Source organism: Oryza glaberrima, chromosome 12 (assembly GCF_000147395.1).
Source record: "Oryza glaberrima chromosome 12, OglaRS2, whole genome shotgun sequence".
Classification (NCBI taxonomy): Eukaryota; Viridiplantae; Streptophyta; class Magnoliopsida; order Poales; family Poaceae; genus Oryza; species Oryza glaberrima.
The window spans coordinates 10,679,179-10,699,522 of NC_068337.1; the positions used below are offsets into that span (position 1 = coordinate 10,679,179).

The 20,344-nt window shown below is 38.3% G+C and overlaps 1 protein-coding gene across 2 annotated transcripts; it reads left to right on the forward strand.

Moving 5' to 3' along the window:
• Positions 1-528: 528 nt before the first annotated feature.
• On the forward strand, positions 529-18,392 carry LOC127757880 (phosphoglucan, water dikinase, chloroplastic). Of its 2 annotated transcripts, XM_052283470.1 has the most exons (19): positions 529-965; positions 1,686-2,337; positions 4,833-4,919; positions 5,054-5,185; positions 5,896-6,021; positions 6,100-6,278; positions 7,526-7,610; positions 7,964-8,131; positions 8,211-8,263; positions 10,009-10,214; positions 10,322-10,440; positions 11,909-11,979; positions 12,073-12,190; positions 13,273-13,359; positions 13,444-13,530; positions 13,606-13,682; positions 16,394-16,556; positions 16,664-16,793; positions 17,299-18,392. In XM_052283470.1, the coding sequence occupies exons 1-19, from the start codon at positions 787-789 to the stop codon at positions 18,198-18,200; spliced, it is 3,621 nt and encodes a 1,206-aa protein (XP_052139430.1). In that variant the 5' UTR covers positions 529-786; the 3' UTR covers positions 18,201-18,392. The 2 variants fall into 2 exon arrangements, with proteins under 2 accessions (XP_052139430.1, XP_052139431.1); XM_052283471.1 differs by lacking the exon at positions 4,833-4,919.
• Positions 18,393-20,344: the final 1,952 nt, after the last annotated feature.

The window sequence follows — 20,344 nt, forward strand, 5'->3', positions numbered from 1 at the left end:
TTTCCAGGCAAGTTATGAAATTAGTTTTGTCATTCGTGTCCGAAAACCCCTTCCGATATATGGTCAAACATCCGATGTGACAACCAAAAATTTTCTTTTCCGAACTAAGAGCAAGTACAATAACATGCTATAAGTCAGCTGTAAGCACATATGGAGTAGAGAAGAGAAGAGAGAGAGGAAAACGGGCTATAGATTTATAGCAGGCTGCAGAACAGACTCCAATACATTGTACAATAACATGCTATATAAGTCAACTGTAAGCACATGTGGAGGAGAGAAGAGAGAAGAGAGAGACGAAAGCGGGCTACAGATTTGTAGCAGGCTGCAGAACGGACTCCAACACGTTGCGTGTGAATGAGAGGTGAGACTATATATTAATGATATAATATAGATATGATTAGCTATAGATGAATTGTAGCTAGTAATTAGCTATACTATTAAACTTTCTCTAAACAGGTCCTAATATATGATAAGTACGGTGGTCGCGCATGGAACCGGTCAAACGGTCACGGGAACCCCGTCGGCCCGTCCACTCGTTCCTCCCCTCCCCTGTCAGTCTGCCACGACGGCACCACCCCGATCGTCTCGCCCCTCTTCTCGTTTCCACTCCACCCGTCCTCCTCGCAGCGCGTCCTCCTCGCACGCGGTCCGAGGCCTACTCGCTCGCTTGCTTTTGAGCCCCAGATCCTCCTCCCCTCCCTCCGTGCCTTCTCGAACAAACCGACGCGGCGACGCCTTCCGGGAGCGACCGCCACCTGTTCGGCGGATTGCCGTTGAGGAGGATCAATGACGTCGCTGCGGCCCCTCGAAACCTCGCTCTCCATAGGCGGCAGGCCGCGCCGTGGTCTCGTCCTCCCGCCGCCCGGAGTCGGTGCGGGTGTGCTGCTCCGCCGGGGAGCGATGGCGCTCCCTGGGCGGCGCGGCTTCGCGTGCCGCGGGGGATCCGCGGCCTCGGCGGCAGAGAGGTGATATCTTGTTCTTTTTTTCCTCCTTCTCTCTCTTATGCTTTCATGAGGCTGCGTGCAATAAACCTGGTAGAGCGAAGCTCTGTGTGTTGGGGGCAGTTGTATAGTTTGTTCCGAGATGTCTTTCGTGTTGGATATTATCCATTGCAACTCTAGTTCTGTCAACATCGTACGATTGGAAATTGCTACTAATAAACTTGTGATACAGCCCAATAGAACAAGTTTATATAGAAACTAGTAAGCAACAACACAACAAGTCTACCTAATGTAACCAAGGGATCAATCAAAGAAATGCCAAATATTGGACCAACGTAGCGGTATATGAGAAAATAAAAGCATAATAAACTGAGATAGACTGCATTCCTTATTTGTTTACTTAAGTTATTATAGTTCCTTCAGGATCAATGAAACATGGTTACACTTGATTGCTATTTAAATTTTGAATGAGAGATAATGTAACGTAATTTCATTATCTAGACTTCTGTATACTAACTGACTATCTCCATATTCCTTGACAATCTGTCTGTCATTATTATTATTTTTCCACAATGGTGGTTTGCCTTTTCTTTTCTGGCTTCAAGTGATTAACTAAAATTGTGAACCTGAAAAGGTTCATTTTAAAGAGTTTTATTGCACACATTTACTTTCCATTTTACAAACTTAAATTTTCTGGACAATTAATTGGTTACAGTTGCTATAATTTGACTGTACATTGTACAGAACAAAGGAGAAAAAGAGAAGAGATTCTTCAAAGCAGCCATTGGTGCATCTCCAGGTTTGTCTAGAGCACCAGGTTAAGTTTGGTGAGCATGTAGGCATTATCGGTTCCACAAAGGAGCTTGGTTCATGGGAGGAGCAGGTTGAACTGGAATGGACTACAAATGGTTGGGTCTGCCAGCTTAAGCTCCCTGGAGAAACACTTGTGGAGTTTAAATTTGTTATATTTTTGGTGGGAGGAAAAGATAAAATATGGGAAGATGGTAATAACCGTATTGTTGAGCTGCCGAAGGATGGTAAGTTTGATATAGTATGCCACTGGAATAGAACAGAAGAGCCATTAGAACTTTTAGGAACACCAAAGTTTGAGTTGGTCGGAGAAGCTGAAAAGAATACTGGCGAGGATGCTTCAGCATCTGTAACTTTTGCACCTGAAAAAGTTCAAGATATTTCAGTTGTTGAGAATGGTGATCTAGCATCAGAGGCCGAGTCAAGCAAATTTGTTGGGCAATGGCAAGGAAGTAAAACTGTTTTCATGAGATCAAATGAGCATCTGAATAAGGAGGCTGATAGGATGTGGGATACAACTGGGCTTGATGGAATAGCACTGAAACTGGTGGAGGGCGATAAAGCATCCAGGAACTGGTGGCGGAAGGTTAGTTGCTTTATAGTTAATTCCTTTTCAAATGGGTCTTATATTCCATGTACTCCCTCCGTCCCAAAATATAAGGAGTTTTGGTTGGATGGAACACATCCTATGTCCATATTCTTAGTGTCCCATCCAACCAAAACTTCTTATATTTTAGGACGGAGGGAGTAGTTTTTACCATTTATTTATTTATTTACGTGCAGAAGTTCGATACTTATTTTTTATACCATTCCTGGATAGTACTTAGAATTGTTTAATACTTTTAGGTACCAGTTGAGTGGATTGAAGTAGTGTTACTATTTCCTGTTCTGGACCATCGGTTGAACAAGAAAAAACCAGGATCCTTAGCTTAAAAAACCAAGCAACAATATTTCATTCAGCCAATATGTGGGCCTAATGATGATCCAAACTTTTTGATGGCCCAGAACATTTGATGGTTAAATGTTTGATAAAATGTGACATAGACTGGGATCGAAACCTTGGCTGCTAGCTAGTGCATGCTAGCTAGAGCAGGAGGTGATGTTGGCTGGAAAGAACAGGAAAACAATAAGAAAAGTTGATACCAATATTTGAGAATTGAGATCCAAACCTTGGTTACTGCTTTTTCTGTTTTTGACATGGAATTGGAGAGAATATAACTGAGTAAGAGGTGGTGCAGAGCCTATTTCTCTGATCGGTTCTGTCTCTTCAGGGTTTGAAATAAATATTTATGCCATGCTACGGAATATTTTGTGTAGCCACCATAAAGCCAGTACATTTAAAGCTAGTTTGCAGTTTAGGAAAAAAATCTGCTTATCTTATGACAATGCAATACACCATTACAGTGCAGAATAGCTACCAACTCTCTTTGTACTGAACTTTTTGTAATTTAGCACTTTCTGGTTTCTTGGGAAAACTAATTGCAGGAATGTACCCTTTGCTCAGATCCAGCCTCAAAGGCATTGAGCTATAATGCTTCAGTGCTGGTGAGCTCTTTCTGTGAGTTTGTCATGTTATCAGAGGTCAATGCCAATGCTTGGCACTGACCTCTGCACCACTCAAAAATGATGTGGAAGACATTACCTCACAACAAAACAATGCCAACAAAGTGGTAAGGGTTTTGCTTTTCATCCAAGAGAGCAAGGTTCAAACTGACGCTATCTTTTTACGGACCTTTCTCCTACCAATCCTACATTTGTACTCCCCTAATTTTCATTGAAAAGTGAAAACCTACATATTTTATATGTAAATTCATCTTTATTTCTAAATGTGAAAATTATCAATTTGTAAGCTCTCTAGGATCGAATTTTGTCACACAATATAAGCATTTCTGGGGCACTGAGTTCATTGCATGAAAATCCATACATTTTCAGCTAGTCAGGTGCTTGGGAAGGGAATCTAAGCAATTCAAAATTTGACCATTGAGGTGACTGAAAGGGAATCTTTTTTGTTAACCTTAGTATTTGCTAAGCAACCTCAAAATGCTTATATTTTGGGATGGGTGGAGTACTTTCTATTTATAGCTATAAAGTTAAATGTATTATATAATTTATGTTGATTATTATTCTCCCAATATTATTTTAAAACTACATGTTCCATTTTTTAACTTGAAACATATGAAATGATATATACTACATGTTCTGTTTTTTTACATGTAGTCCTCTTTATTTGTAGATATAAAGTTAAATGTTAGTATGTAATTTATGTTCCCAAATTTGTAAGACAACAATAAAATATATTGGAAAGGGAAAAAAAAGTAAGAGCCAAGGGGTCCATTCCTGCAATTAGTTTTCTCAGGGATTTATTTGTGAAATAAGAATCTGAACAGGACTAAACTGTAAACAGTTCAGCTCTTTCTCTGCGATATTGAGGCTGCGATTTTTCAGTCATCGCTGAAGGTAACTGAAGATGATCGTTTACAAAAAGGATAGCTGAAGATGAACTGCAGGCTTTGACCGGCTTATATTGCAGGGTATTAGCTGTCATTGTGCACTAATCCTATACTTAGAACTGGTCATAATAGTGTTATAAAACTGCAAACAAAATGCAGTAATCTTTTGGTTGTATGTTTTTTAGTTTGTAGTGCTGTTGCCGTCAGATCTTTCTGTGTTTCTTGCACCTCTACTGCGCACGAACAACTAAATGGTGCAGCAGCACAGACAAATATATCTACATACATCTATACAAATCAAGCCATAGTTGTACCCCCATGATTGTCAGTGGTTACTGAAATCTTTTCAAAAGTTCTGGCTATTTCATGAAAAATGTAATATCCTAGTAATGTAAATTAGCTTGCTCTCTACTTTAGTGCTTCCGTGTTGGTCTAGTTGGTTATGTTAGCAAACATATGTGTGGAGATTATGGGTTTGAATCTAATGAACAAGTGCGAGCGGACAGAGGGGAGTCCCCCTTGTGCATTGAGAGTTAGGGCCGGTGTAGGTAGTTGTTTTGTAGGGAGGTATATTATAACCCTGTCTACCTAATTATTTATATTAATTTAATTCATATTTTCCTTTTCGCAGTTAGAGGTTGTTCGCGGGATTTTGTTAGAATCTTTTGATGACCAGAGTCGTCTGGGGGCCCTTGTATACTCAGCTATTTATCTGAAGGTTTCTCCTTACAATTGTTTTATGTCAATATAAATCTAATTTTCCTCTCTAGGATTATATAATTTGGAGTTAATAAGACCGTATAACAGTTTATTCATAGCTTTCTTTGATTTTTTTTTTATATTTTATTTCAGTGGATTTATACAGGTCAGATATCGTGCTTTGAAGATGGTGGCCACCATCGGCCTAACAAACATGCTGAGATATCGAGGCAAATATTCCGTGAACTTGAAATGATGTATTATGGGAAAACCACATCAGCCAAGGTTAATTGCCCCTTTCATCGTAGTAACAAAATGTTACATCAGCATCAGCATTTTCAAGTATTGTGATTATATTCAGATCACAATGCCTTTAATCAAGATGAACTACTACAATTTTGTTCCCTTAAAAAGTAGAGTGAATAGTGTCCACGACGTATTGTAGCAGGACTCTGCTGCTTTATTTTAGTGAGAGCTATTATTTTTTCCCCTTAAGGCTCCACCCAATCATATCTATATAAGGATATCTTTTGATTAAGCAAGCAATATGAAATAATTAATCTAGTCTCTCATGTAATCATGTTCTTCGTCCCAATTGATAGCCTCCTTGACCTAAGATCCCTTATATTTCTCTGTGCTGTCCTTGGTCCTATTCGTATGGTAGTTATCCCAATTAACTGAGGCTAAGCACATGAAAATGGTCCAACTTTTATATAATTGCTATTAAATGATTGCTCTGCTAACTATGTAATGCTTGACTGTTAGTTAAATCTTCAGGTGGATATAGGAGTAGGGCAGCTAGGGCTAGAGCCCTACTCCTATGCCCAAATATTCATTGAAATTATACTTTAAATTTGAAAAATGGAAGACAAAAGACAAATTTATGTAGATTATACTAGTTCAGCCCTACTCTCGAGCACATTCTGGCTCTGCTAGACTAACATTTGGGAAAAGGTATATCTATTATTTGCCAACTTCCAATTATGTTTGTGCAGGATGTTCTCGTGATTCGCAAAATTCATCCCTTTTTACCTTCATTTAAGTCAGAGTTTACAGCCTCTGTCCCTCTAACACGAATTCGTGATATTGCTCACCGGAATGACATCCCACATGATCTCAAGGTGGTGATCCCTTTCTGCAGTTTTGAATAATCTCTTCATTGGATTACTTTACTTAGTTTGATCTTTTCATGTCGACAGCAAGAAATCAAGCATACTATACAAAACAAACTTCATCGTAATGCTGGACCTGAGGATCTTATTGCTACAGAAGTCATGCTTGCTAGGATTACTAAGACCCCTGGAGAATACAGTGAATCATTTGTTGAACAATTCACGATATTTTATAGCGAACTAAAAGATTTCTTCAATGCTGGCAGGTTATCTAATTTACAATTTTCCATTTTCCTACTTCCATAGATATAAGTTTTCTGTTTGCTGAAAAAGCTAACAAAATTGTCACTCTCCTTTTGAACTTATCTATCCTACTGTGCACTAAAACATCCTTATGCCAATTATAGCTTTCCAATTCATGACTACTTATAACTAGAAGCAGTGGTAATTTTACGGTGATAGAGATAGACAGATGGTAGTCCCCCATCGACCCATGAATTCACACAAAGAAAGATAAATCAAGGTCTTAACTTGTGAAAAACACCTGACTGGTGCTGCTAGTATATGCACATATTTCTTGCAATAATGCTGGTATTAAGAATTTAATATATTTATTCAGGGCACCAGTGAAGGTAAGGCTGTGTTCTTTTGGAAGGGTTGGGAACCCTTCCGGCCTTCCCCTCTGGCACACAAAACAGAGCGGTGGATTAGCACATTATTAATTAAGTATTAGCTAAAAAAATTGAAAAATAGATTAATGTGATTTTTTAAAGCAACTTTTATATATATTTTTTTTGCAGAAAACACACTATTTAGTAATTTGGAAGCGTGCGTAAAACGAGGGAGTAGAAGTTGAGAAAGGGGATAAAAGAACACACCCTTAGGCTGTGTTCGAACCTGAGGATTTGTAACTCATTCATCCCGCATGGAAAACGAGGTAGCTCATTAGTGCATGGTTAATTAAGTATTAGCTAAAAAAACTTGAAGAATGAATTAATATGATTTTTTTAAACTTTCCTATAGAAATTTTCTGGAAAAAAATGCACCGTTTAGTAGTTCGGGAAGCGTGCACTCGTAAAACAAGGGAGTAGAAGATGGGAATTTGTAGTTCTGAACGAGCCTTATAATGCATTCAACTTCAACGCAGTGACATGGAATGAAATAAGTAATTAAACTTTCAATTTATATTGTCAATTCTGGGTTTCATGTAATTGTTCACCAGGGTTAGAACTTCTAAGTTCTAGTCAGGCAACAGACATGCTTAGGAGGCCGTGTGCTGCCTAATGCCTATGTGGCTGCCCTTTTAGATGTACACTAGAATAAAAAAAAAAGTTGCCATGTACTGCTAACCTGCAATCAAACCTTAAGAAATAATAACAGATTACTACAAAATAAATTTATAAAACAAAATTGAAAAAAAGCAGATGTTTAGTGTGTTAGATATTCAAATGCCTGTTGGTCATATAGTGTCCATGTAAATATAAATTGTCTAACCTGATTACCGATTTCACAGCCTATTTGAGCAACTGGAGTCCATCAAGGAATCTCTGAACGAGTCAGGCTTAGAAGTTCTCTCATCCTTTGTGGAAACCAAAAGGGTAAACTTTGCTGAAACCAGTTAATTTTTCTTTATATGTATGATCATCAATTAATTATCTCCTTATTTCCTTTGCATTGGAGTTGCGGATAATGCTCTACCAGGGATCACTCTCAATCAGACACTTCTGTGCTCTGGTTACCTAACATAACATAATCAAATAAACTTATAAATACGAATTTATGTCACCTTGCATTGCACTATGTCCTTGTTATTTCTATGTTTTGACAGTTGATACCGACAATTGTTACTTTCTGGTATTTCAATAGAGGAACAAGTAGTACTGGTCTGGCATCATTGCTTATCATTGTCATGCCTAACTCATATTCCTTTCGTGTTTGTCTTCCTTTTCAGAGTTTGGACCAAGTGGATCATGCAGAAGATTTGGATAAAAATGATACCATTCAAATTTTGATGACTACCTTGCAATCATTATCTTCTCTAAGATCGGTTCTAATGAAGGGCCTTGAAAGTGGCCTTAGAAATGATGCGCCTGATAATGCTATAGCAATGCGACAAAAGGTTATCTTGTCTAACATAATTGATAAGTGGTTGAAATTGGCTGCATATATCACAAGCGATACTTGATTACGTTTTGCAGTGGCGCCTTTGTGAAATTAGTCTTGAGGATTATTCATTTGTTCTGTTAAGCAGGTAACTGTCCTAGTTTCAACTAAGTGATTTTAATTGGTGCTTTCTCACAAACCTTATGAAATTGTACTTTTGAATTGCCTTTTCTTTCCATTCTGAAATGTTAGTTTCGCCCTTCATTTGTCTTACTAGTCAATAGTCGTCACTTTTTGAGATTTTATGTTCTTTGTTGATTAGTTTGTATGCACTTGTACAATGCATCAGTGCTCTCTAAAAAAGCACATACCTTTCCAAACTAGTGGGCAATCGAAAATTTATCGACACTAACATGCCATAATCAATCTTTAAATAAAGTATTTACTTTGGGTATATATGAAGTGGGGGCTGCTCTGGTGAAAACTGATGGCTGCATGAATTGCAATTTTTTCTTGATTATGTCAGAACATAAATTTGATTGCGTACTAGATTTCTCTTTTTGATCCAGAAGGACCATATTGGATTAAGTAAACAAATTGCTAGGGGTTTGATAGAAACGTTGTATGGTTACTGTATTAGTTTGAGTTATCCCAATAAGATCAACTAATTTACCACTAGAATTCTGCAATGAGAAACCAAGAATTGCTTGAAGCCTCTCTATCTACCTCTTTTGGACCCCTGTTGCAAGCTTATCTATATCATATGGTGTGGAGTCTTGTTGAATACAAATATTAAAGGAAAATACTGACGAATATGGATAAAAAGTGAATGTAGAGGTTGCACTCTCATGTGATGTAGTCATCTTTAGTGAAGCCATATTATCTATGTGCATATATAGAGTGGATATTGATCTATTCGAGGGCATGCGGAGTCATAATTGTTAGGTGAATCTAATGCTTCGGCATCAAATTTGTTAAATAAAACAAGCAGCTTACTCATGTGTACAAACAATAGATTGTAGGCAACTGTTGTCATAGGTAGTGGGCCGAGAGGTGGAGGTCCTAGTGAGCCGATGGGTTGAGGCCCTAGGGATCAGTTCCATCATCCTATGGTAGCTCAGTTGGATAGAGTTGGTTGGATAGGATTAGACTGGGTCTTTCCCTCCATCTTATCCATCTATATAAGGATGGATTGTATCGTCATTTGGAATTTTGGATTAAGCGATGAATCAGTCTCTCCCAACCTAAGTCCCTCTCTCATCCCTAGCAGCCGTCACCATCCTCCCGGCGGTGTTTACCCCTATGAACCCTAACCCATAACAACTGATGTCTGAACACTAGAAATGTTTGTAGGCTGCTGGGCTAATAAGTTTCCTTTGACAAGATAGAAGTCAGGATAGAGTTTTCCTGCTCTAGGATCAGTAGTAATCAGAGACCTGCAGAGATTGCAAGCAGCTGTAGTATATGTTGGTTTTGGAGCAGAATCGACTGAAACATGTTCTCTATAATTGGTATCAATGCAAGCTAGCAGAAGTAGCTATTGTAGCAAACTGAAAACACCTTCAGTCCATCACCTACTTGTGTGTGTGTGTGTGTGAAGTGAGAAGAACAGTGTATTTCACTTGTTCGACTTTTGCAACAGTGAACTAATTTCCTTTGTGCTTTAGTGAAAAGATAGACTTTGCAGTCTGTTTTTCCAAATAATGCTAATGCACTGCATTGATTAAAATGGTATCAATTTTTGCTGACTTATTTGTTATGATTTATAGGTTAATTCACTCCATGACTCTATGTTATCATTTATAGCTTCAAAATAAAATCGTAGCTAGGCAAACTTATATTACGCTTGGCGGTATCAGTGAGCTTATGTACTTTGCTCTGGTACTATAACAGATTCATCAATACTCTTGAAGCCTTAGGTGGATCAGCTTCACTTGCAAAGGATGTAGCTAGAAATACTACTCTATGGGATACTACTCTTGATGCCCTTGTCATTGGCATCAATCAAGTTAGCTTTTCAGGTTGGAAAACAGATGAATGTATTGCCATAGGGAATGAGATTCTTTCCTGGAAGCAAAAAGGTCTATCTGAAAGTGAAGGTGCTGTTTCTTCTTTAATATCTATCTATTGTATATGCCCATGCCTAAATACCTTTATTGTAGTCAAGACTCAGAAATACCCTGACTGTTTCTTGTCATGTGTGAAGGTTGTGAAGATGGGAAATATATTAGGTCACTAAGACTTAAAGCTACACTGGATAGAGCACGGAGATTAACGGAAGAGTACTCTGAAGCACTTCTTTCTATATTCCCTGAAAAAGTAATGGTGAGTGTATTAAACGAAGCTAGAGGACCTTAACTCCATTAATGAAAAAAAATGTTCAATGGTATACAACTATGTTCATATTGTTTGACGTAGGCTTAGTTTGCTGTTATCATGGTATGGTTTGCTCTTTTCAAAACAGAAACCATTGTGTAATATTACTGCTTGGTAAGTCAGGTTATAGTTAGATAAATCATTTTTTTCCCCATTTCTTGTCACATTTCATCTTAAATGGTCTGAAAAAAATAAACCCATTCGCAACTTGATTAAGAAAAAGAGTAGCTAGATGGACACGGGAAATTAATAGCATTTTAACTGCTAAACTGAACGAGATTATCACAACCTGCTTCAGACTCAAACCAAACCTTCATATGGAAAATTCCTTAATGCCATATAAATTTTCCTGTCCTAGATATGCCACTGAAATTTCGATTATTTATTTGTCACTGCTTTAGTCTAACAAGATAAAATCGGTAGCCTACAAGAGGTTTTAATCCTTGCCTGAAAATGTGACTGTTGACCAACTGGTGTTAAATCTTGGTGTGAAAGAGGTGGGAAATGCCAAATTTACCCTTGCTTTGCAAGTGAGGGAAGTCTCGTATTCCTGTTCTGTCACCATGTTAGGTTTATTACTCGCATTTACACCATTGTATTAAAACTAACACATGTTGCAGAAATTTGTTAAAAATATCACATAGAAAATAAGAGTTTAAGACAAGTTTGTGCTCTGTTTGCATTCATGAAAATCACGTCTTACTTCTTCATGTTCTGCTGCAAGTATGCATATATCCTGATCAGCATGCACAACTGTATGCATGCAGTTGAATGAAACAAATATGAAGAAACAATGTTGTCAATATTATTATCCAACAAACTTAAACCCATAGTATAATAAGCTGCTGAGTACAACCTGTTGGTGTGGTTGACTGCCATTATGGCAACACACATCCGCCACCCCAAACCCACTCAGCTCAAACACCTGTGTTGTGTGAGCTAAATCCTGGATACTGCCCACCACCTCTGCCCTTCTCCTTTCTACTGGCTGTGTTGTCCATCACCTGAGAAGGATAGAAGCTAAGATGGAGTAACATGGTGAATGGATGCCTAGGGTTATTGTCAATCCATTTTCACATGTGAGTAAAGCAAGGGTAGGACTGCCATGTCGGAACAATTGTTGGCATGTCAGCTGAGCTGATCGCGCAACATTGACAATGATTGCAATTTCAGGCATGAATTAAAAAGCAGTGGTAAAACTGGAAGAACCAAAATTTCAGGGGCATATCTGGGATCAGACATTTTCAGTGGCATGTAAGCATGGAAAATTGGTTCATGGACAACTTTACTCAGATGGTCGTTCCTAAAGATTTACACTTTTTTTGTGATATTTGACCATACAAGTTTTGCACTCGGACTTTTTGTCTTGTTTGGTTATGTTTCAAACTTAGATTCTGTGTGGTTGTCTTGTTAATAGGTTATTGGGAAAGCCCTTGGAATACCAGATAACAGTGTGAGAACTTACACAGAGGCAGAAATTCGTGCTGGGTAATCCTTTTCTGTACAGAGTCTGGAAATTGTGGTTTTCTGGAACTGTAATCAATCTAATTATTCTGAACCTAACTTTTTATATATGTCTAGCATTGTTTTTCAGGTATCTAAACTATGCACAGTACTTCAGAAAGCAATTCGAGAAGTACTTGGATCAACTGGCTGGGATGTTCTTGTTCCTGGAGTGGCCCATGGAACTCTGATGCGGGTATTTTCTGTAACTAAGCAGCAGACTTTCTTGCATTGAACTTACTTCTGTTTGCATTGCCTTGTTTCCTGAGTTGCCACCATAATCCTAATATGAAATTTTGTGCATATCCATTGACACAGCCCAGGGACTGATTGGGGTAATTTGGCAAGGTAGGTGGCTTTGCCCTCAGTTCTCTCTGGTAGAGAGAGAGAGAGAGAGAGAGAGGAAGGAGGGGGGGGGGGGGGGGGAGGAGGGAGGGAGGGAGGACGAGTACTGATTGGGGTAATTTGGCAAGGTAGGTTGCTTTGCCCTCAGTTCTCTCTGGTCGAGGGGGGGAGAGAGAGAGACCTCAATTTTTTTTTCCTTGTAGTGTTGCTGCAGTAGGAAACACTCCTTGACATCTTCTGTTGCACCAACCTGATTACTTACAATAGAGCAAGGGAACCTTAGCTTAGGGCACTTCAGACAGGAAGTGCAATATCATGACCATAAATGTGTGGTTTTATGGACAAAGACATGTTTGTATATATGTTTTCTTCTCCCAAATATTCATCATCGTAGCTTATAGTCTCCTAGTCCTTTCCACTCCATCTATCACAGTCCACCCTTCCTCTGTGCGTTATTCTCTGAAGTTTTATTACACATTTGGAATTTTGGGTGGATGTCACACGTTTTGAGAGGAGTATAAGACTCATTTAACATTAACCAAGATCTTTATCCTTGTCAGAGTGGCATTCTGAGTAGAATTTTATTTTCCTGTGGCAGGCAAGTAACTAGATCTAGGTTTTTGGTGCCTTCAATTTTCATTAGTGACATATAGAAATTTCTACTGTTTCCATTTTTCTACTCTCTAGGTTCTTGTTTTCTGTTAGAGATAGTACATGTTTATTTGTTTCATAAACATGCATGTAAATTATTGTATGCTTCATTTCTAATTAAATTAGATCAGCTTGGGCCAGTGCCTTGCAAGAGACATTTCCTTCAGGTTACTAAATAAGGAATGGTTATAATATCCTCAGTCCAACTAGAAGTTTTTCCTGGGCCTGAGTTATTATCTGGTCTGATTATCTATGTTTTGTGGAAACGATTTCTTTATTCAGGTGGAAAGAATTCTTCCTGGATCATTACCTTCATCTGTCAAAGAACCTGTGGTTCTAATTGTAAATAAGGCTGATGGAGATGAAGAGGTACTTTGGGAGCGCCAAGTTCTTATTTGCTGATCTTATCACCCCCATAACTGATAAACCATGGTTTTGCTCATTATTTGATAGGTCAAAGCTGCTGGGGATAATATAGTTGGTGTTATTCTTCTTCAGGAACTACCTCACCTTTCACATCTTGGTGTTAGAGCTCGTCAAGTTAGTCTTACTACACTCATTTCCTTTTACTTATGATGGTGCCGTTTCTGAAAGCTACTTTTGATATATTTACAGGAGAAAGTTGTATTTGTAACTTGTGAATATGATGACACAGTTACAGATGTGTATTTGCTTGAGGGAAAATATATCAGGTCATGTTCTGTTCTAATGGTTTGTTCTCATCGGAAATGTTATTCTTTTGCTTTGATCTTTTGAAGTTTCTGTTTTATTTGTTCAAGTGACAAATATGCCCATAATTCTTCCTGTGTGTTGTGCAAATATTAATATGAGAGACGATTAAGTGACAACTATGACCTTGTTTGCGACTTTAGATTTGTATGTGGTGTACACTTTAAAATTGCTCTGCTAGAAATTTTGAGTAAATTTCACAAAACTACAGATACTATAACCAAACTATCACAAAACTACAGATTTAAGGAGTTGTATCATAAAACTACACATTTAGCACCAAATTTATCACAAAACTACACATTTAAGATGAAGTGTCACAAAACTACACATTTAGTAACTAAATTATAATAAAACTACAGGTTTAGAATCAATTTAATCTCAAAGTAATAATGTTTATAGCTCCACCATAACAATAGTGCTAGGGATTTAAACTCTAAAAGTTGTAGTTTTGTGATAAGTTCAATATTAAATATGCATTTTTGTGATACTTAACCTAAAATCTGTAGTTTTGTGATAAATTTGGTGCTAAATGTGTAGTTTTGTGATACAACTCTTTAAATCTGTAGTTTTGTGATAATTTGGTCAAAATACCTGTAGTTTTGTGAAATTTACTCAAGAAATTTGAATCGTAGATTGAATAACAGGCTGAAATTTTAATCTCGACTTGTGTGGTTTAATGTTTTCAGTATCTTGTTAAAAGTTTCGAATATCTAGTTGTGCTATTTAAACCAGCTAACTCATAAATGCTTTATATCATGATGTAATCCATATCTCTATCTCCACTATTATAAAAATGAGAGAATCCATTATATACCACTGACTTTGTCACACGTCTACGATTTGCCACTGACTTTATCATGTTCTACAATATGCCATCGACTTTTGCTTAACTTCTACAATTTACCATCGCCGTCCGGTTAGTCTCCGTTAGTACTGTACAAATTTGTCGAAATGACCAAAATACCCCTGGGAGAAAAGGTTTCAAAATTTGGATAAAAATTATGAAATATCATATTTCAAGTTTTTGGTCAAATTTTGGATGTTTACAATCTTATGTTTATAATATAATATTTTGATAATTTTATCCAAATTTTGGAAGTTTGTCATAGGGGTATTTTGGTCATTTCAACAAATTTGTACAGTACTAACGGTGGCTAACCGGACGGCGATGGTAAATCGTAGAAGTTAAGCAAAAGTCGATGGCATATTGTAGAACATGACAAAGTCAGTGGCAAATCGTAGACGTGCGACAAAGTCAGTGGCATATAATGGATTATCTCTATAAAAATTGATAGCATTTCTGCCAGAAATTTTGGTCCGTCACCTCCGTAGCTGTGCTGGTCCCAAACACAACTCAATCGCTGGGAGATGCCCTTACACTGTGTGAGGGAGCCTCACTCCTCCCTGCCCCCACATGGCTGGCTCCTCAGCTGGCCATGACCCACCAAGGCCGGATGAGCCTACTTCCGTAAGCCAAGATCTCATCACCTCTCCCATGCATGATGTGGTGAACAGTTCCACAGGAACAGTAGCCTAAGCAGACAAAGCACATATGTCCCTTGTGATTTGAAATTTTGATTTCTTCTCCTATTCTCTTTCCATTTCTCTAGATATTTTCTTCTCATTTTTTGCCACTCATAAAAATCGACTTATACACCCATCACATCAATCGTTTCACAAGGTGTTTGTTTGCCAATGTGTTTTGGCTCTTCTCTTAGCGTAATACTGGTAGCAAGGTTAACTCCAAGCCTCCTACGTATCAATAGTCCAAACAACCATATTGGGAATAGATTCTTCGCAAGCTGACCCATGTTAGTCAACATAGGCACCACCGCACCACTGCATCAAAGCATTGCACTTCGTAACTTCAAAACTAAATACTATTCACAAATGATAACAATTTTTCATTGTAATTCATCAACCAAGCACACGTCTTGTGATGACGACTACCATGTACATGCATTATTGATGCTTCATTTTTTTTCAGTTCTTTTGAAATTGTTTTCTCCGATGGCAATGCACGGGCATTTTGCTAGTAATCTTTATAGAAGAATATGACAGTAGGGAATCATGAGTTGTACGATCTACAGGTTTTGTAGATAATAGAAGTATAATTTCTGGTTACCGTGCCAACTGCGAGCCTAGTGGGTGGAAGACTGCACCACTGCAACGTTGGTGCTTCCTCCAAAGAAGGATAACTTGCAGCCTCTCCAACTAGGGATGCGCATATCCATTTCATTGTGGGCCAATGGTGCTTCCCTCCCTGCTAACTACATAAGATGTCATGACTCTCCAACTTACTGAGTTGTGCCAAAAGGAACGAATGGGGATAGAAAAGGTGCAGGAATAAAGTGTAGAAGAATATTCCGGCACATGCCATGAATTAGGCTTTATTCTTGGATAATAAGCATAAACTAAATCTAAGAGAAATATCACTTCCAAAAATGGCCTCAGTTTTTATTTAAATCAGATTGAACTTTGAACTCTGAATTTTCATCTACCATTGTAACAGACTTGCGATTTAAAATTCACTTGTGTATTTGGGTTAGCAAATTCCATAGATGCTTTCTCGTCCTTAATGAGAATTAATTGGCCTTGTTCTCTCAACGGTATATCTCTAGGACTTCTCTTTTCCCTTTTGGTGGACTGAAATTAACTTAGTTTCTTACAGATTAGAAGCATCATCCATCAATGTCAATCTCTCAATAGTTTCAGAAAAAAATGACAATGCTATCTCTACAGAACCAAATAGTACAGGGAATCCATTTCAACAGAAACTCCAAAATGAATTCTCTCTACCATCGGATATCGAGATGCCACTGCAAATGTCTAAGGTGATGCTTCATTTCTTATCTTTGATAGGCATCATCCAGAAAGATGCATCCTGCATTCTTGTTGCAGTTGCTCTTACTTATTTTTCATTCCGTGGGCATTGCCACAGCAAAAAAGCAAATCAGGAGTGAATGGTAGTTTTGCTGCTCTCGAGCTTTCAGAAGCTTCAGTGGAATCAGCTGGTGCAAAAGCTGCTGCATGCAGAACTCTTTCTGTTCTTGCTTCATTGTCTAATAAAGGTATCAAGTTTTCATTTAATTTTTTTTTTGTCTAAGTTCTTTTGCAAATGGAACTTTACAAGGTTTGCAAGATATCGAGGGACTTTAAGTTTAAATAAGTATTTAAATAAGCTCCAATTATTATCAATGGGGAAGTCGAAAGTTTTGAACAGAAAATACTAGGATATATTACACTGCACGATTTTGTATGTAATCAAAGTATAAGGTAAACAATTCTGTGCATAATTTGGTGGATCATCCAAGTGCACGTATCATTGTATTTTCTTTATTAAAAAAAACAGTTCGCCAAGACAGTTAAAATGTAGTGCTATCCATGGTAAGTTGGTAACTGATGGAAAGTGTACATATGGTTCACATGAAAACAATTGTAATGACTCTAGTACAGGGTTGATATTATAGAGTTGTTTACTGCTGATGTTTGTTGAATGGAAAACTTCTAGGTGATAAATTCATAAGAGAAGACTTCTAATTATTATTTTCTGATATTTTTCTTACCGCTGTGTAGTCTATAGTGATCAAGGAGTTCCAGCAGCCTTTAGAGTCCCTTCTGGTGCTGTGATACCATTTGGATCAATGGAGGATGCGCTCAAGAAAAGTGGATCACTGGAATCCTATACAAGCCTTCTAGAAAAGATTGAAACAGCCAAAGTCGAAAATGGTGAAGTTGATAGCCTGGCGTTGGAGCTACAAGCAATAATTTCACATCTTTCCCCATCGGAGGAGACTATTATATTTCTCAAAAGAATCTTCCCACAGGATGTCCGGTTGATTGTTAGATCTAGTGCTAATGTGGAGGATTTGGCTGGTATGTCAGCTGCTGGTCTCTATGATTCAATTCCCAATGTCAGTCTCATGGACCCATGTGCCTTTGGAGCTGCGGTTGGGAAGGTTTGGGCTTCTTTATACACAAGGAGAGCCATCCTAAGCCGTCGAGCCGCTGGTGTTTATCAGAGAGACGCGACAATGGCTGTTCTTGTCCAAGAAATACTGCAGCCAGATCTCTCCTTCGTGCTTCATACTGTTTGCCCCGCTGACCATGACCCCAAGGTTGTCCAGGCTGAGGTCGCCCCTGGGCTGGGTGAAACGCTTGCTTCAGGAACCCGTGGCACCCCGTGGAGGCTGTCATGTAACAAATTCGATGGAAAAGTTGCCACTCTTGCCTTTTCAAATTTCAGTGAGGAGATGGTGGTGCACAACTCTGGTCCTGCCAATGGAGAAGTAATTCGTCTTACTGTTGATTACAGCAAGAAGCCATTGTCGGTTGATACAACCTTTAGGAAGCAGTTTGGTCAGCGACTGGCTGCGATTGGCCAGTATCTGGAGCAGAAGTTCGGGAGTGCACAGGATGTGGAAGGTTGCCTGGTTGGGAAAGATATTTTTATAGTGCAAAGCAGGCCACAGCCATAGCATGGATGTGCGCCAATATCAGTATGGTTAGGTAAATAAAGTTTGCCGCATGGATCGACTGTTGTAATGCGAATAGCCTTCACGCAAAACTCGAAGGGTTGTCATTAGTGTTTCTTTACTATTTTTTTTGGAAGCAAGGGGAAAAAATAATGCCTAAATTCTAAAGGAAATAGAAGTTTAAGGCCTAACTAATTCAAATCTTTCATTCCATGGCCTGAGAATGCTAATATTAGCCCAAATCGTACGGAAATGTAACTAGTATTCAAACAAAGAGTTCTTAGATCTCCTCGTACGGCTTGTTGGAAAATCTGTTGTAATTGATGTAGAATTTGGCATAACATGCAATAACTACAATGCGATGTTTGTTACTGTACATTTCAAACCATCTTACTGCATATTCACAAATCTATTATTATATTATTATGCTTACAATAAAATCACCATTAGAATTATATATTACTGTAGTAATATGAGACAACACCATTGTTTAGTTCCTATGAGTAGGAGCTACCACCACGTTATTGATTGATTTTAATACAACTAACCTTTACTCACACGTTACTGTGCCAATTGTATTATGTGTTACTTGAAACCTGTAGTACCATCACGAAATCAATATAGTAACAATATAACTCGTGTGCAGTAACAGCGTAAATATATCTACTTTGTAATAATATCTCTCCTTTGAACTGCTTTAGCTGTTACTGACCCACGCCCTAGCCCGTATGCATCGTCCTCTGTCCTGTTCCAGAGACTGTGCCTTCTCCCCAATATTGATATCCTCTTCCTATGCATCTCGATCCTGATCCCTAGGGGTAGGCGTTTGGTTTTACTAGTTTAACCGGTTCGATTTTGTGGGGACACGGGATAAAATTAGGTGTCCCACGAATATGTAACCTCCTATGCATCTCGATCCTGATCCCTAGGGGTGGGCTTTCGGTTTTCCTAGTTTAATCGGTTCGGTTTTTGTGGGGGCACCGGATAAAGTTAAGGTGCCCCACGAATACATAACCTCCTAGGAAGTTCAGTTACGCATGAAATGATATAAAATCATAAACTTTGATATATGGTCATTCCATATATTACCCATAAAACCTTATGTCTATAAACAGATAAACAGTTAAACTCCACCACAAGAACTGCCTGAGCATAGAATGACCTAGAAATCATAATCGTCCCGCTCTAACGGGTCACGGGATCTCCACGAGCATCTTTCTCCTCATGATGTGAACCTATTTATGAGTACAAAAGGTACTCAGCAAAACGTGCTTATAATGACATAATAAATGCAATATATGAAGTTGAAAGGTTTAAACCCAAACCTTATCAGTTATTTCATAGGGTCTGTCCTAATACACATTTAATATAAGCAACATAATTAAACATTTAATTTAAACAATATTAATAAGCATAAAATATACTACCTCTGTCCTAAAATATAAGAAACTAGGACCAAATGGGACGTTGATACGTTGTATTAGGAAACGTCTCATCCAGTCCTAGGTTCTTATATTTTGAAATGGAGGGAGTAATTGTTTCTAATAACTTAATCAGAACATGAGCTAATAACAAAATTAACCAAATTAATTATTAGCCAATTAGTTTAACTTGTGCTCATAATCTGGAATCCACCCATAGACACAACTCCATTAACCGGGAGCACAGCGCATTCGAATACTCTATGACTCTGCAACGTCTACCTAGCTTTTTACCCACACGATACCCACAGCTGACCAGGCTAAAAAGTAACAAGGTGTAATATTGCTCCACATCTCTCTTTTTTCTGCCTAGTAAGTTAAAGGATGCTTGGGTCGTTGCTCGGAGTGATCCGGCCCCAGGTGTGTACTAACTTACCTCTGCATCCACTTAACATTGTTCGTTACTCGATGGGCAACTGAGAACTTCTTCGGCCCATAGGGCAGTTCTGAACTCTCAGATGAACCTTTAATGCCATCGGCTTCCTATTTCTGGTCAGATACCTTGAATGCTTCTTTTTAACCATGGGTAGATGACTCTAACATTACTTGATATCTCTATGCTGACCGGCCTAGATACAACCTCTTTCATCAACTTCTTAAGTTTGAGAACAAAGTGCAACTATAAGTTGGACACCAAAGGTGGAGGTGGTTGGTCAGGGTATATCA